The 17,125-nt window shown below is 37.4% G+C and overlaps 1 protein-coding gene across 2 annotated transcripts; it reads right to left on the reverse strand.

Moving 5' to 3' along the window:
* Positions 1–3,389: 3,389 nt before the first annotated feature.
* Positions 3,390–13,617, reverse strand: LOC5568269 (venom serine protease). Of its 2 annotated transcripts, XM_001657916.2 has the most exons (6): positions 11,980–13,617; positions 11,647–11,697; positions 10,438–10,656; positions 10,269–10,371; positions 9,754–10,205; positions 3,390–3,782 (listed from the first exon to the last, which is right to left on the reverse strand). In XM_001657916.2, exons 1-6 carry the CDS (start codon positions 12,205–12,207, stop codon positions 3,603–3,605), a joined length of 1,233 nt encoding a protein of 410 aa, XP_001657966.2. In that variant the 5' UTR covers positions 12,208–13,617; the 3' UTR covers positions 3,390–3,602. The 2 variants fall into 2 exon arrangements, with proteins under 2 accessions (XP_001657966.2, XP_021711077.1); XM_021855385.1 differs by lacking the exon at positions 11,647–11,697.
* Positions 13,618–17,125: the final 3,508 nt, after the last annotated feature.

Consider the following 17,125-nt stretch of genomic DNA (forward strand, 5'->3'; position numbering starts at 1 on the left):
GGAATATCAATTAACCTTCCAGTCGTCGCGTGGTTGACCAGCGTCAGAACCACCACGCTGATGTTGTGATCGAAAAGCGAGGTTTTTTCACCACTGTTGTACAAAATACAACAGCGCGACGACTGAAGTGTTAAGAAGAGATGACTGTACAATTTCACAAAGATGGTGCTGAGATATCACATCTGTCGAATGGTGAATATAGACCTGAAGATTATTTAAAATCTTCAAATTAGTATAACTCTCATCCCTCGATGAAACGTTTTCAAACTCACGGAGAAGATGCTAGTATATCCAACCTTTTGAATGATTGGTGCAGATTTGATGGTATTGTTTTCGTTAACAACGATACTAAAGACACCGTGTACAGTGGGAGCGTACGCGGAGTGCAAATGTGTTGTTTACTGTAAGTTTTTATTGCGTTATCAATCTGGTAGCACCAGTCAGCGAACATTGTTGTACGTGGTATGCCATGAACAATTAGGACAGTGGGATTTTAGTCCACCAGAAAATTGGCTTTTATTGCAGGATTTTGGGATACACTTTAAACTCTTTTTACGTACGTTATTTGCACGACGGCTCGTTTTACGACCATTTTTTATGACCGAAATTCAGATTAACTACTGTTTCAATGAACAATCCATACTATGACAAAAATTATGTCAAAATTAGTTACAAATAACTAATTTTGTTTTATTTTTGTTAGAAGCCCTCTGAGTTGGTTGAGGGAGTTTTTACACAATTGAAACAAAATCAGTTATAATAACAAAGGCTCTTCGAAATTTGTTTTAATTATAATCATAACTATAACACAAGTCGAAACAAAGTATCTGAGAGAGGTTGCTTGTACATGGTCAGTTTTATTGCATGATAGGAAAATAATAAATTTTGTTATAAATCAGTTCTGAATGATAACACAATGAGTTAAATCTTTGTTTATCTTATAACATAATGAGTTATATTTTTGTTTAAATTATAACATATTTTGTTTAATTTAGAGGAAATTTTGTTATAATTTTTGTTTTTTTAACTTCCCATCAGCCAAAATTACAGTACATACAGCACATTACAAAAAACATCCTGTCTAAGTAACAAACTCTGTAATAATTTAGTTGTAATCCACTGACCGGGCAGGAAGGTCGTACGAAGTGAAACAACGTATTTCATAGCTGGTAACACTATTCGCAAAATCATGAATTAATCGCAATAAAATGAGATGCCATGTCTGTAGGTTGAATGTCATGGTAAATTAAGCAAAATGCAGCAACACTTACCAAAAGAGGGAAGGGGATTATGACTAAACCTATAAAACGTGTGAATATGATGGATTTTTCAAGTCGAGTCTAGTACACGACACAGTTGTGGTCAAAATACGCATATCAGTCATAGGTACAAACTTCAAAATTGTGCCGCGATTCTAAACAGAGGATCCACGGACCCCCCACCCACTGAAAATCACGCTGAAACGACTACCTTACATCGAGTCGTTTTTCTGTGTGTACCAAGGTTGATAAAAACTGGAGCACTGTTTCTCAATCTTGCTACACACAGAAAAACCACTCGCTGTAAGGTAGTAGTTTCAGCAGGCTTTTCAGATGATCGGGGTCCCGCAGAACCCTGTTGAGAATCGCGGGTTTTAGGTATTCCACTAAACAGCTCAAATATTTATTATCACTAAGCTGAAAAGTTTTAATTTTCTAGGGGGTGTTGGTTTTCTGCAACTTTTTGTTGTTGACATTTTAAAGCAAGGATTCCCCGAGAAATTTCTGCAAGGAATAGTCCAGATACCTGTATGCCAGGAAACTAAAACGTTTTCAAGAATTTCTTCGAAAACTTCTTTAAAATGTCAACAACAAAAAGTTGTACCCACAACCTGCCACCCCTCATCAAAAAAATAAAATTGAGCTAAGCATTCATCAAGGTTAGGGAATTTAGCGATCGAATAGATCAAGTTACGCTTATTATGACTATGCCCATGATATCAATGTTATCCAAGAGTTAAATCAAGTTTTCAAAAGAAAGCTATTTTTCAGTGCAATATGAATTCTTTCTAATTACAGTCCAACGTAACTTACAAATATCATTCAAAACTTCTTTGTGCCTTTAGTAATAACAAATACTCATCATCTCATTATTCAAACCTCATTCGCTTCCATTGTTCCACTGTGTCAATTCAACAAGGAACAATCCTCGGTCTCCCACCACAGAACCATGTTGGTAAAGAAAATCGCTTGGGCATCGTAAATAGCCTCCAAAGTCCAAACCACCGTACATCCACCAGCGAATTCTCTTGGCTTCCGCATCACGAAATTTCCCGCCAATTCATTGGTTCCCTGATCATTGTTGTCGTCGGTAATGTCAGCGGCAGCTGAGTTTAATATTTATTCCCAACCACCGACGAAAAACGGTCACACAAGTAACCCATTCCTTGTTGTCCGTTGGAAAAATGAAATACCCAGAAGCGCAGGGCCATCCAGCTCCCATCTATTGTGAATTTATTTAACATACCATTAAAAAGAAAGGCCTTTCAGCAACAACGGTTAGCCAAATTTGGGTCATCACTAGGCATTGCATGCGAACTTCCTTGTTGTTGAGTGTAAAGTTGCCTTTTGTTTGTCTCACGCCTTTTTCCACTACGTGCTGGGCTTCGAATCTTCTGGGAACGCTTAGGATGGGCGTCAGAGAGTCATAAATTTTCTACATGCACACGATTTACGCCTCTACCAGGATACCCCCTGAAATGAGTTGCTATCAGCACTTCCTAATTGTGAAGAAACGATATCATTAGATAGCGTAACCTGAACTTCGAGCCGTATTACACCGCTTCTCGGATATACCACCAATGGATAACGGTATTTCAATTAAAGTAGAAATCAATGGAACTCTCGAAGTGTGCCGATTAAAATAATTTTTGACATACCGTTTTGACTCATATTTTAAATACATAAAGCCAATACTGACTTCAGATGCATCTGATAGGCATAAATTAGCTGATATTTGCGAAAACTTTAATTTCTTCGCAAAATCTAACTGTAAGCTGTTAGGTGTGTCGATAAAAATGTTAATTTAAACTTGTTTAATTTAATTTTTAAGTGAGAGTATGGAACAACATATTGATTTAAATGCCAAACACTGTGTTCAATCTGTCTCATATACCTAACACCTTGAGTCAAATTCCTAACAGCGCAAAAATTAGTATTAAATTGAATAGTTTCGTAAATAAATTTATCAGAGCTAGTTTTACTGACCTCGAGCTAGAGTATCATCATGAAAGTTTAATTTAAGCAAAAGATCCATCACTCTTAATCTAGTTTGTTTGCCGTCACAATAGATAAAAATGCGTAAAACACATCGCACAACCGCTGACAAATAGAGTTGATAAACCACACAGATTTAGCAGCCAATATTTTATTTCTACGTTGTTCGTTCATAATTCATACAATCTCGCTCGGCACCCGGCTCACGTGGTAATCCTCGGACTACTGCTTCGGGAAAAATATGACCCAAAATCATCCACGGTTGACCTTTTTTGCGCGCTGCCTTTCCTTATTTTTTTAGCTCCAGCAACGCAACAGCGCCAACAGCTTTTTACCGAATTTCGCGTCCTACTGGAAACAGTAGAATGTATAGGGACTGTTGGCCGTAATCCAGTCTAAAAAATCAGTCATTCTGGTGTTAACACTGGGATTTGACGTTGCACAGGCGAACCCATAGCTCACAATGCCAACCTCGTACACTAAGCGGTTGTGGGGATCGGTGTAGAAAAGCGGTCCCCCGGAATCGGACTAAAATCAAACACAGAAAAAAAGACATGCATGAACAATGGGCACAAAAGTCAACCACCAAACCATTAAAAACGATAATGCCAATCCCACAATCGCACAGTATTTCGATTGGTCGAAAATGTGATCTTAATTCTGTAGCACATTTGGAACTCACATTTTTTTGAAATGGTGTTTTCGGACAAAAATTTTCTATAAATATAGTGCATGTATTGACGGTATTTTTTTTTTTGCTTTATGCGGCTCATGCTTTTGGAATGACGAATTCAAATACTTTATCAAAGATACCTAGAGTAAACCTACAGACAAAAAAAATCCGTCACGTATTTTTAGCTCCAATCATGTAAAGCCATTTGTGATGTGTTATCATATGATAAATCAAACAAACACAACTATTATATCCAATATTGCTAACAAAATCCTAAACATTGAATAAGAAACGTCTTCAATCAAAGAATATTGCAAGCGAAACCGCTCGCTTTTCATGATTCTACGCTGAAAAAATCAATCAAAAATAGGGTGGTCCCAATAATAGTTGTAGTGCTGTTTCTAGCGTTTTTTAGGCAATTTTTATGTGTATTTTTCTTACATAGCTTTCGTTAAAATGATATGAATGTGTATAAGAAATCTTGGAAATTAGTAAGGAAATAGTAGAAAACAATCAAAAACTTTAACTTTTTTGCTCCTTTGTATCAATAATAGTGGAGCGTTCATATAATAGTGAGTTTCAATGGGAAATCAATGCAAACAACTATTATAGGAACAGCAGTTAGCAAAAACCACTATTACTGGAACATGTTCCAGTAATGGAGATTTCCTTTTTTAAACGATTAAATGATTTTATCATTCTAAGATTATTTCTTCGTGAAATAGAATAGAAAAGCTATCGAATGACGTATTCAGATATGAAAGACGAGCAGTGCTGTAAACATTCAACATTTTGCGCGACGTTCGTTTCGTTGCCATGGTCAGCAGTCACAGCACGAGCTTTAGAATGAACGTCGACAAACACAAAAAAGTGTCAATTGAGTATCGTCTGATACGATGACATTTGCATAAATCATAAGTTTTGCATAGAATTCAGACATTGGATCATAAACCACACGAATAGTTTGATCTTGCCTGTTATGTCGAATGTAACACACCCAGTGAAAGCAGAACAGAAACAAACAAAACCGTAATGTTCCCTAGCGAAGCTATCGTAGTCAGTGGCATTCAATTGACATTTTTCTTTTCGACATTCGTTTGATCACTCGTGTTGTGCATGTTTAAGGGAAGTGCTGCCGCATATCAGCGAAAACGTGTCGACTACCGTGATTGCTTACAACACTGATGACAAGCTTCCGTTATTTTCTGGCGATGTTCTATTCCACAATCCGTTACAATTGCCTCTATCACTGGTACAGACGCCCTAATGCACATTAAATTACCGGGCCGTCGATCCATTCATCCATGTATACCGAGCATTCTTGTTTGCAATTTCACATTCAAGATGCAAAAAAGCATACAATATTGACGAATGAGGGATGCAAGAACATATTATGTTTCAGTCGTTATATACAATTAGGGTAAGTGTACCAGTTATGGACATAGTGGTTCCCTATTTCGCCATACGTAATTATTTCAATGTCTTCAAATTTTGAAAATTTTTGTGTGTTGTAGTAGTTAGATTTAAGATTTATCTTGATGTTAGAACATTCAAAAACATTTAAAATGTGAAAGCTATCAAAATTTCACATATGACCAAATAGGGAACCACTATGGCCATAACTGGTACACTTTCCCTATAACTCGTTTTACATGATTATCATAAAAAGTTCACGTGTCATGTAAATTTTAGATTGTTTTGCTGTGTAACCACATTTCCAAAATGTGAAAGCATTTTATGAACGACCTCCTGAAAGTAGTTTTTGACAAGTGTTTTTAAAACGCTGTGTTCGGTAGCAACATTGTTCAGGAAAATCGTTTATACTTCCTAGAAGACACTATATTTCTGAGAAGTAAAGGAAATCATTTATGCCAAAAACTAGTTATTCTTGGGATCAGTATACACACAGCAAATAGTACATAAATTTAAATACGTAATCTTTTATGATTGACATGTATAACGAGTTATAACTGAATATTCAATTATGGATAATGTAAACTGCCTCATTGCATTCACTGAAACATTTCAAGATCATGCATCCAACATTAGCCAATATTGAATGCTATCTTGCATCTTGAAAGTGAAACGAGAATGCTCGGTTTATACGATTATATGCTGAATATTCTGTCAAAAATAATGCACATGAATGACGCTACGGCTCGGTCATTTGAAAAGCATTATATATGATTTAATTTTTAGCGCAAAATCATGTAAACCAAGCCGGTTTGCTTGCAACATTCTTTGAGAATATTAAGGATTTTTCTAACAATGTTGCTAGCTCCTGTCAAGTAAGTAAAGAAACTGCATTCGGTTGGTCAAATTGATGGACCCCTTGGTAGTTATGATTGAAACAGTTTTTGAGGACCCCTCGATTTTTGACAATTCTTGGCTCACTCAAACTGCCAGACCTCAGTAATTTTTTCAACAACTTCTACACAATAGCATGGCTTTGGAAAGATCAAACATACACGGAGAAATATTTTTACCAAATTTTTGAGTTTACTTTACCCAAAATTAAATATATCGATTATAGTTTCAACCCAAAATCTCTCGGTTTTCTCCTTCTCCCACACGAATGTTGTCAAAAATAGAGAGAGCTACATCTACCCAATGGGGGTACTTTAGCCCAAAAGCCAAATTTGGGTAAATGCAACTTTTCTTATGTTTGGGTCGAAAGCACTCAATTTTGCGTTAAATCAACCCAAAATTGAGTATATTTTTCTAATGGAATTAAAGCCAAACTACCTAGTGGGGACCTTGGAAATTTAGCCAAAATTGAGTTATTGGGCTCAACTACGGAATTGCGTTAAAACAACCCAAAATTGAGTTGAATTCCGTCTCCGTGTAGGAGCTTTATTTGCAAAAATAAAAATATTTGGTGGCCATATTGGATTTCATCGGAAAAACTGAATTTTCATGGTGTTCGCAACCACCGAACCAAAAATCACAAAAGTTTTTGCATCATTGGAGAGCTGAGCTAGTTTTGCACAAAATATGAAAAAATCCGAGTTATTTGTATTTTTAATAAAAAGAAAAATATGTGCGACTTTGTAAAATATTTCTTATCGCGCTGGTACAATTTGTGGTCAAATTATGGTGCTTTAGCAATTTACGCTCGCTTTGATGAATTTGAATTGTAAAAAATATCTCTTTGATATTTTACATGAGACATTATAAACATTGATGCTAGGGGTCATCCAAAAATGACCTCAATTATTTGAGGTAGTGTGACAGTGCATTTATCAGGTATCGGAGAAAGCGTGAGAGAAGGGGGAGCGTATTCTAGAAATTCTGAAAAACAATGGACGTGATATTTGAATCTTCCCTTAGAAAGGTTGTGTACAAATAGAGGGAGGGTAACAATATAGGAAACCCAACCCCCCCAGAAATGAAAATATAGTTTTCTCTCGGTATCGACTACACATACTTTGTTGTTCTCAGTCTCGATACTTCATAGGGGTCACTCGCAAATTATGTCACGCTTCAAGGAGTGGTGGAGGTTGGGTAAAGCGTGACAAGCGTTAGAAATCTTAAATAAAATCTTAAATGGTATGTGGCTTTTGTCAACTCAGTTGAAGAAGAGATAAAATTCGTCCATGGCAATTAGCATTCGATAATAATTGAACGAGCGATGATCTCTGGGGCGTGAATCATAACGTGTGACCCCTATGCAGTACACATACTTTGTTGGTCTCAGTCTAGATACTGCATACAGAAAAGAGTGATCATTGTAATCATTGCGAAGATTCAAATATGGTGTCCATCATTTTTCGGAATTTCTAGACCCTCGAACCCCTCTCTCACGACTAATTCTACTACCTGATACATGCACTGTCAAACTTTCATTGAAAACAACCCCCCTCTCCCCTTAATTATGGACGTAATTTTTGGATGACAACTACAGCCAATGTTTATAATATCTCATGTAGAATATTGTAGAGATTACTTTTTACAATTCAAATACAACACAGTGAGCGTAAACCGCAAACACACCATTATTTGATCGCAAATTGCACCACCGCGATAAGAAATGTATTACAAAATCGCACGTAAATTTTGATCAAAAATACATACACCCCTGGTTTCTTCATATCTTGTGTAAAACTAGCTTAGTTTTCCAATGATGCAAAAACTTTTAAAATTGGTTGTTGCAAACACAATGAAAAATTAGTTTTTTTTTTTGATAAAATCCTATATGGTGGCCAAATTTATTATGGCCGCCAATTTTTTTTTTTTATTTTTACAATTTTAGCTCCTATGTGTTCTTTTTCCAAAACCATGATATTATGAAGGGGTTGTTGAATAAAATTCTGAGTTATAGCAGTTTGAGTAAGCCAAGAAATCAAAAATTGAAGGGTCCTCAAACACTGTTTTAAACATAACTACCAAGTGGTCCTACAATTTGATCAACCGAAATCAGTTTTTTTACTTACTCGACAGAAGCTTTCGAATGAGCATAAATTTGAACATTTTGAAAGACCAAGTGTTAATAGTGGGCCGGTCTAAGCGAAAATTACTCGTTAGCAAAATCAAACGATCCAAATTCTCCACGCTCCGACGTTTCGGGTCCAGATTGGGACCTTTTTCAGGAATTATAATCGCTTTTGTTCTAAACTGTCGTGTTGTCGGTATTGTATATAACTTATGAAATTTACTTGCAAATTGGACCTCCGTTTTTGGCATCAAAGTCAAAATTTTCAGTTGTCAATAACGCAACCGCACCATAATCAGAACCATTTCTTTCCTACAGCTTCGTTCGACAATTTAAATGTCAAAATTGCGTTTCTAAAAAAGTACTTGAACAAAAGTTGTTGCAAATAAACTTAATTAAACTTATTTATGATTGATTTCAATAGTTAGTTGATTGTTTGTCAATAGTTTGGCAAACTATATGTTCGTGTTGTACACCTTTAATTGTTTGAATGTCTTCAAAGATGATTATATAAGCTTTATGTATACCAGGGAAGCCTAACGTTCGGTCCGCGAAAGGTTTGAAGAGCTTTCTCAATTTTGGGCTGGTTATAATTCTACCAACTTGAAGTTAGAACATACCAAGGTTAACACAGTTCAGTTTTCAATTTAATTTCAAGCTAAATTCATCAAAGTTTGATTTCAATCCTTATTTCAATTTGAATTTTGGTAGCAAGATTTTAGGCACTATCGATTGGAAGTTTATAAAATCCTGTTCGGATAAACAACATTTTTTCCATTAGCGTAACTTGAACTTAAATCTAGAGGGGCATGACCCTTCTGATCGAAAAATCCCTTAAGTAAAAAGTGTATACTTAGCATGAGAGTTAAAATTTTCTAGGGGGAGGGGGGGGTCTTGAACTTTTCTAGGGGTCTGCAAAAAGGCAGTGTTGCTCTGAATGTAATTGAATGATCATCTCAGCATGATTTAGACTTTGTTATCAATAATAACAAATTTTCCTTACATAGGACGTAAAATGTGATCTTCGGCAAAGTTGTAGCAAAGTTTTCACATGAGATGAGTGTGTTCACTTTTCCATAGATTATTATGACGAGCAGATAGAGGACTGAACACAAAAGGTTTGCCTTTCCAATAGTAATTTCCATATAAACTTTAAATAGCGTGTGCACAACCAAATTTCTTCCGAATTGCTTCAAATTTTGGGAGGATCATTTTCATCATAAATGACATCGTTTAAGCATAGGGGAGCAAAAACTTCAATTTGCATCAGTCTAATGTGCAATTAGAAAATGTTCGTGCGAAGACACCATTTCAAAAACAACTTTTAAAGGTGTAACTGAATTAAGTTCACGATTTCGGCCATCCGAAATACTGTGAATCGTTCGCATAGATACCTGGCATGTGTCCTTCGACGGTGTGTAGGTGCACATCTTCTGGCGCGTGATGGTCGAGTTGAGCCGAGTAGAACACTCTTGATTGCTGATAACGGTAAGGTTCACCTTGTTGAGAACGTCCGACTTCGGTCCACCAAAGTCCAAATCACCCCAGCCGCAGGCTTCCACTGTTGCGCCAACAAAGCTTTCGCTGCGATATTTCCACGGCAAACAAACGGGACTAACGCCTTCATTGAACTGCATCGTCTGATACGTCCGGATCAGCGCAATGTCATTCGATACGGGCTTCGTTGTAAACCCGGGGTGGGACAAAAATTGAGCTATGACGTAGGCCTGGGCGTAACTCGTATCGGACCCGGTGGTTAGATTGTGATCGCCAACCAACAGTGCGGTGTCATCAACTGTCCTCAATAGCAAGCAATGGGCTGCTGATAGGGCGTGATAGTTGGAAACTGAAAGTGCATTGAGTTAATTTTGATTTTCAAGCCTAGGACGAAATTAATTGTCAATCTCACTGATGGTAGCACCACACACGACCGTTCGCGATTTAATATCTACCAGGGCTGCCATCATGGGAAATTCGTTAACCTTTGTCTGAACGCCATTCACAATGCGTGTCTGGGAAAAACAAATTCATCAATTGATAAAAGGTTGTCTTCATGTCACTCGCTTAAAAAAACTTACTTGTTTCTTCTTTCCACAGGAACAACTCTCGGGGATGATTGACATCGTGCAAAGGAAGCGACCTCCTCGACTGGTCGGTGCGGCCTGGATTCTCATGTAAAGGCTATTGCCAACGGATTTTTCCCGGATGACGCCTGCTCCGCAGTAGGTATAGGCATCTCGGAGATCTTCCCGGCCAGTTAACGAAACGTAGAATGTGTCTAGCTTGCAGGAAGTGCTCTGTGAAAAAATAAAGTAAATTCAAATAATCCGAACATCTGTAGTAGATTGCAAAACAAGTTTGAATATTTTGTCTTCATACTTGCAAAAATGGAAGATTTCTTTTAATGCTTCCAAAACTCAACTAATAATATTCCCACATAAACCAAAAGCTCTTTATTTGAAACCTTCAAGTAGAAATGTCACGTTGAGAGTGGTTCCAATGAGTTGGTCAGATGAAGTTAAGTATCTAGGGTTCATGCTAGATAAAAATTTAACTTTCAAAAATCATATTGAGAGCATTTAAGCCAAATGTAATAAATATATAAAATGTCTGTATCCACTCATTAACAGAAAATCAAAACTTTGTCCTAAGAATAAGCATTTGATCTTCAAACAAATTTTCAGGCCATTGATTCACTACCTGGTATAGCACTAATGAGTAACATCGAATATTCAATGTTAAAACATGGGAACAAAAGTCGAAAAAAATTGTTAATAATTTTCAACAAAAATCGTTACAATCTTCTAGTGCCACGATAAATGCGTTACTTATCTTATCAGGTGAAATCAACTCACCTGTAAAAATTCTAAAGTGCTACGGCAAATGAAATATGTTGTTAACAAAATACTAAGCTTCATTTAGTTTATTAAAATTAGGATGTCTTTTTTCTAATAGGGAACACCTAGATATAAGAAATGGCACACGAATTAAATTGAATAAAATGTAATGTAAAATAGAGGAATTTAAGATGAAATTTAAAAAGGAAATATCTGATACATTTATTTTTTGTTAATTGCTGGAGGTGCAATTCGGAAGACTCTTTATACGAATACATAAAATAATACATGGAATCTTACTTTGCTTCAGCTTATAAGTAATTCTCTGTATTTTTAAAAGCAATACGTTGACGAATTTCTGGTAGCAAGTATCTGAGAGGATTTTTAGACGAACCTTTACCAAGCTTCACTCCAGATGGGTTTCACCAGAGACTAATAGGTTATACTCACTTGAACAGGTTTATGCTGAAAAAGTGGTTTTGGTGGCGCATGTGGTCTTTTCTGTGGCAAACCAAAAATAGCACGTTATTTTCATTATTTACTCTATAATATTTCCTTAAAACTACACCAAACACCACACTACTTAAGAATATTATAAAGTCAAATTCTACATAAGAAAAACTAACTACCATGCATTCTAAATAAAATTAAAATCATAGATAGTGTTGTATAAAAAATGACCCGAAAAAGGTTACTAGCAACTTTACGATAATCCACCATAGACAAGAAAGGTTCTATCATACTCAATAAAGAAAATTTGTCATTAACTATAGAACTTCTTACACTAGGAATCCGGAAATCTTCACATGTAAGGTTGATTCGATAGCCATACGGTGCTTTGACTTCGTACATGCAATCCGTGCTGGGAGAGTACAACGAAGGATATGACGGAGATGTAAAGTAGTAATCCGATCCAAATTTCATATCCAACGAATAAAAACACTGTCCGTTGATCGACGTTGGCATCCAAATGCCAATTGTCAATAACACTAGAGCCGCGACGATATCCATTTCGAGCCACTAATTGCCAACGATTAGCTCCCACTAACTAAACTCTTCCACAGGCTTCGAACTTCTTTAAATAGTCAAACATTCGATGCCGAGGGGTTAATCTTCTGGATGTCAAATACTATTTTATGTTCCGATAAAACATAGCTCCACAGAACCATAAGTTCGTTCTCGATTCGAATGCACAAGTGAACGCGGCAACAGGTTATTCTTCGCCACCAATCTACCAAACGGGTTGCAATACAAAAACCCTTGTAAGGCAATAAATCTACACAACGGTACGCGATATCCAGTTGCTTTCATGGTTTTGATTAGAATTTGATTGGCAGCACAAATGGGCTTCGTATTTCGAAAGCCTCGCTTCGCTTCACAGCGAAACACCGTTAACTACACTCGCGTTTTTCGGAAAAGCTCAATTTCGAACATTTGGAAATTGCCATATTCCTACATACTGCATAGCGCTTGCACCCTGCGGCAGTGATTAGGCTTTCCCGGAACCGCCACTTTCGTTGCAGTCGCACTTCTATGCTACGATCCTATGCAGTAGATAACCATCACCTCCAATAGGAATCACGTGGCGAATTGGTTTGTTTGTTTGTTTCTGCAATCATACTTCTGAGGGGGGGATTATTTCAAAATTGCTTGCTATTACTACCGTCCGATACGATACTGTGAAGGCAACTTTGAGTATCGGTTTCGTGTTTGATTTCGAAATAAATAATTGGCCCTCAATATTGAAGCCAATCGATGAAGTTGGTCTGTCTGTATTTCGTACATTGAATAATTAAATGTTGGCTATCAATCATATTAGAAAATATTCTGCGTGTGTTCACTTCGACCAATAACATTTTTTTTTGTGTGACCCCAAATCCGTTGCAAATTTTTTGAGATCAACTGTTTTACAACAAAAACTAACGTGTGATTTTTATAAATGTCAACTGCATTATTATTCATCGTATAATTGCAACACGATAGGCTTATTCAAGAATCCTTGGAGTTCACCAAAAACATAAGGTTTCTGTCAATAATCTGATCAGAAATTACTCCAATTGTGCATAAACAGTTCAAAATGAATCTAATGACAAATCTAATGACAAAAATATTTTGTCAGAAGGTTTCTCCAAATCAAAATTAATAAGGGCTCTTCGAAAGATACTTCTTTTTAATTACCATCATATTTTCCTCAGGATCTTTTTGGTATATTTCAGGGATTCATTCCAGGAAATGCTTCGAAGTTCTGCATTGAGTTCTCAAAGATATCTCTAGATATTTCTTCCAAGCATCGTTCCAAAAGTTTTACGTTGATTATACCGAGAATTTAGAAGACCCAGAGTTGCTACTATTTTATTCTATAACATCTGTTTAATAATCCTAAACATCACATATAGCTTACGATGTTTCTATTCACAGAGTATACTCTAACCTATAGGTTTCAAAATAATCACACTCCACACGCACTACAGAACGAAACCACAAATTCGTCTTTACGTGTAAACCGTTTCACGAATTCAATTACACACGCACCCGAAATGCACAACACCTATCGTGACTGCTCTATAATTTTGCATACGTAAATATACCATCACACCGTGGACCGTGTACCGTTGTTGCCTGTTTGCTCGTGTAATTTATTTCCGCATAGTGGTGACAGCAACAGCGAGCGGCGCTATCATTAAAATTGCCAACACCCGCTGAGCAAATAAGTGCGACGCTGCTGGCTTTGGTGCGCTCATGGGATAGCATCCGTCAAACACGTTACGCGTAATTGTACTATAAATTGAATCGTGCAATTCTGTTACTTTCGAGATTTTCCCGCATCGGAAACACTGACAAGCTTCTATGAATTACCCAGGATATTTCTCAAACAATCAGCTTCATCGATGAATCTTAATACAAAAGAATTTTTGGCGATAAACTGTTGTATGACTCTTTTAACTACCTTTTAACGTATTGTATCTGGCATTCAAATCTGTGCATAAACAACTTTTTTTTCGAAAAAGTTGTTAAAGTAGTGAACAACACTAAATTTTGTGATATACCAAGTTTTTGAGGATAAATATCATGAGCGTAGCAAGATGATGGCAAAGTGTTTCCGACAATCCAAAGAATATCCTTAGATGCTTCCGAATTTTCGTTGAGCTTGTTAGGGAAAGTTAGCGGTGGTAATCGTTCTTGGACACCGTCTTGGGAAAAAACCTGCTTCTTCTTTCGTTTATTCACTGAACATGGTTGCATCCACGAACAAAAGATGAATCTTTGAGTTCACAACTTTCTTCTAAAAAAATGGGTTTTAAAACTGTCACTAAACGTGGCAAGAATGGAAGAAAAGACGTTTCTCCAGAATGCGCGCTTTCTTCCAAGGGTGAAACGGTTGATGTTGAGACTGCATCGAAATGAGCAATCAGCTCGATGCTTTGGACAAATTTTCCGAACATTAAATCGAAGCAGCCTCTAGCCCAGGCTCTTTGATTCAAGTGAGGAAACAAAGAGTGCCACCAATCGTGGTCAGTTGTTCCGAATTTGGAGGATTTAGAAAGGAGATCTTAAACTCCATTAGAGAAATCAAGATTTCCTTCCAAATCGCATAGAAAGGAGACTGTCGCGTTTTGCCGGAGACACCGGAAGATCACAAACTTTTTCTCAACCTTGTTGGATTTTGTCCAGTCCAAGTAATCATTATGAAAAAGAGAACCCAATCTGGCATTCGTCGGAAAGGGCTGTCTCAATAATATTATTTAGTTGACTTTAATAAAATAGAAATTTTCAGAACCCCACTCAGTGCCATCAGTGCCAAAAGTGGGGTCATAGTACAAAACATTGCCGCATGGCTGCTAAATGCATGATTTGCGGAGGTTCTTCTCACGCTAAGGACATCTATCCTGTGAAGGACGATACCACAAAGATTGAATTGGCAAATTGCGTACTGGACAGAATACCGATAACGTTTTCGTTGCCGGAATTCCTCAGGCAGAATCTCCAACAAAGCTCATTTTTCAGTTAACGATCGCTTGCTTAAGAACTCTTCAGGTAAATTATAATTATGCTCATTCACAAGCTAATTTTCTTCGAATGTTCTTCGAATGGAAACTCATTATCCAATACTGTAACAGATAATGCTAGTTCCTCCCCTTCAAATTGTCTTCCTACGGATCATATGGAAAAACCTCTGCCACCACAGATAATCCTAACAAAAAATCATCGAAAGATGCATCTACTTCTAGTAATATGTCTCCTTCTGATTTTGGTTTAACTGAACAATTGAATCAAATGATCGATGTAATGTTCAAAACCACCACAATGGCTGACGCAGTCCAAGTTGGTATAAAATTTACTAATTAAATTATTATCAGATTACGTGTCTCTAATGGGTCCAAGACATTTTTTAAAATATATTAAATTGGAATGCTCTAACAGGTAATAACATACACATACGTGGCAGTTATTACTGAAACTCATTTGAAACCTGGATCCATACTCGAAAGAGATTCTAACTTGCATGTGGTGGAGTTGCAATCATCATTTATAGGCGTATAAAACATCTTTTTTTTTTCGTCATTTGAAACCAAGATTTGAAACACAGCTATGAAAAAATCCTTTCTTCTTCTTGACACTAACGTCCTCACTGGGTCAGAGCCTGCTTCTCAGCTTAGTGTTCTTATCAGCACTTCCACAGTTATTAACTGACAGCTTTCTTTGCCTAAGTTGCCATTTTCGCGTTCGTATATCGTGTGGCAGGTACGATTATACTCTATGCCCAGGGAAGTCAAGGAAATTTTCATTACGAAAAGATCCTGGACCGACCGGGAATCGAACCCAGACACCTTCAGCATGGCTTTGCTTTATAGCCGTGGACTCTAACCGTTCGGCTAAGGAAGGCTCCTTTCATAGCTGCCTATTTGCCTTTTCCATGCACTGGGCAGCAAGTTAATTTGCTTCAAAATGACTGTCGGAAATTGACTTGCAATAAAAAATGTTGTCATTGCTATCTTTAACCCAAAACTTTGCTAACGGAATAATTCACAACGAAATTCCACCGGCACACATTTATTTGATGAGTGCTCCTCAGGATATTTCACAATTCGATACCCTGATATTCCTACTTGTTTTTCATCTTCTAGAAACCATTCTACGATTGAGGTGAAGCCCAAGCAGGGCGGTTCATTTTTGCGTCACCGGAGAAGTTATTATTTTTCATTTTTCACGCGTTTAGCTGGGCAGTGCTTCATGAAGCCTAAGCAGGACAGTTCATTTTTGCGTCACCGAAGAAATTTTGTTTCCGTTTTCGCGCGTCTTGCTGGGCAGTGCTTCGTGAAGCCCAAGCAGGACGGTTCGTTTTTGCGTCGTCGAAAATGTTTCGTTCTCGGTTTCGCGCGTATTCTCCTCGCCGGAGAAGCTTTTTTTACTGTTCTCGCGCGTCTTGCTGGCAGTGCTTCGTGAAGCCCAAGCAAACTTGCCCGTATACTTCCAGCTTGTTGGTGACGGAATTTAAGTGATTTTGAGCTCCCCTGTCAGCGATGGATCATGAAGATGCGGAGGTATACTCGGTCTTTAGTAACAATGGTTGTCTAACTAACATTCCTTCCCTTCTCTGATGACCGTAAGGACGTGGCCGGCGCCGTTATTGACTTTATAATATTTCAAATTCTCGATATTATACACTGAAGATGGTAAGCTATTCTCAAGCTTCATTTGTTGGTTCCTTGTGCAATTTCGAATATTCTGGACAATCACGGAGTAGCAACTACGAATTGTAGGTCATCAATGCTCATGCTCATTCTAGAAACCCTTCTACGATTGACTTGGTCTTAATCAGTGATGCATTTTGAACTGAACGCGAGCCAAAAGTGAACGGAGCCCGAGCCAAATTTGCACGAGAACGCAGTAGACAATGAACTTCCGAGCAAGAGCCAGCCGCTGCTCA

This window comes from Aedes aegypti, chromosome 3, assembly GCF_002204515.2.
Source record: "Aedes aegypti strain LVP_AGWG chromosome 3, AaegL5.0 Primary Assembly, whole genome shotgun sequence".
Lineage (NCBI taxonomy): Eukaryota > Metazoa > Arthropoda > Insecta > Diptera > Culicidae > Aedes > Aedes aegypti.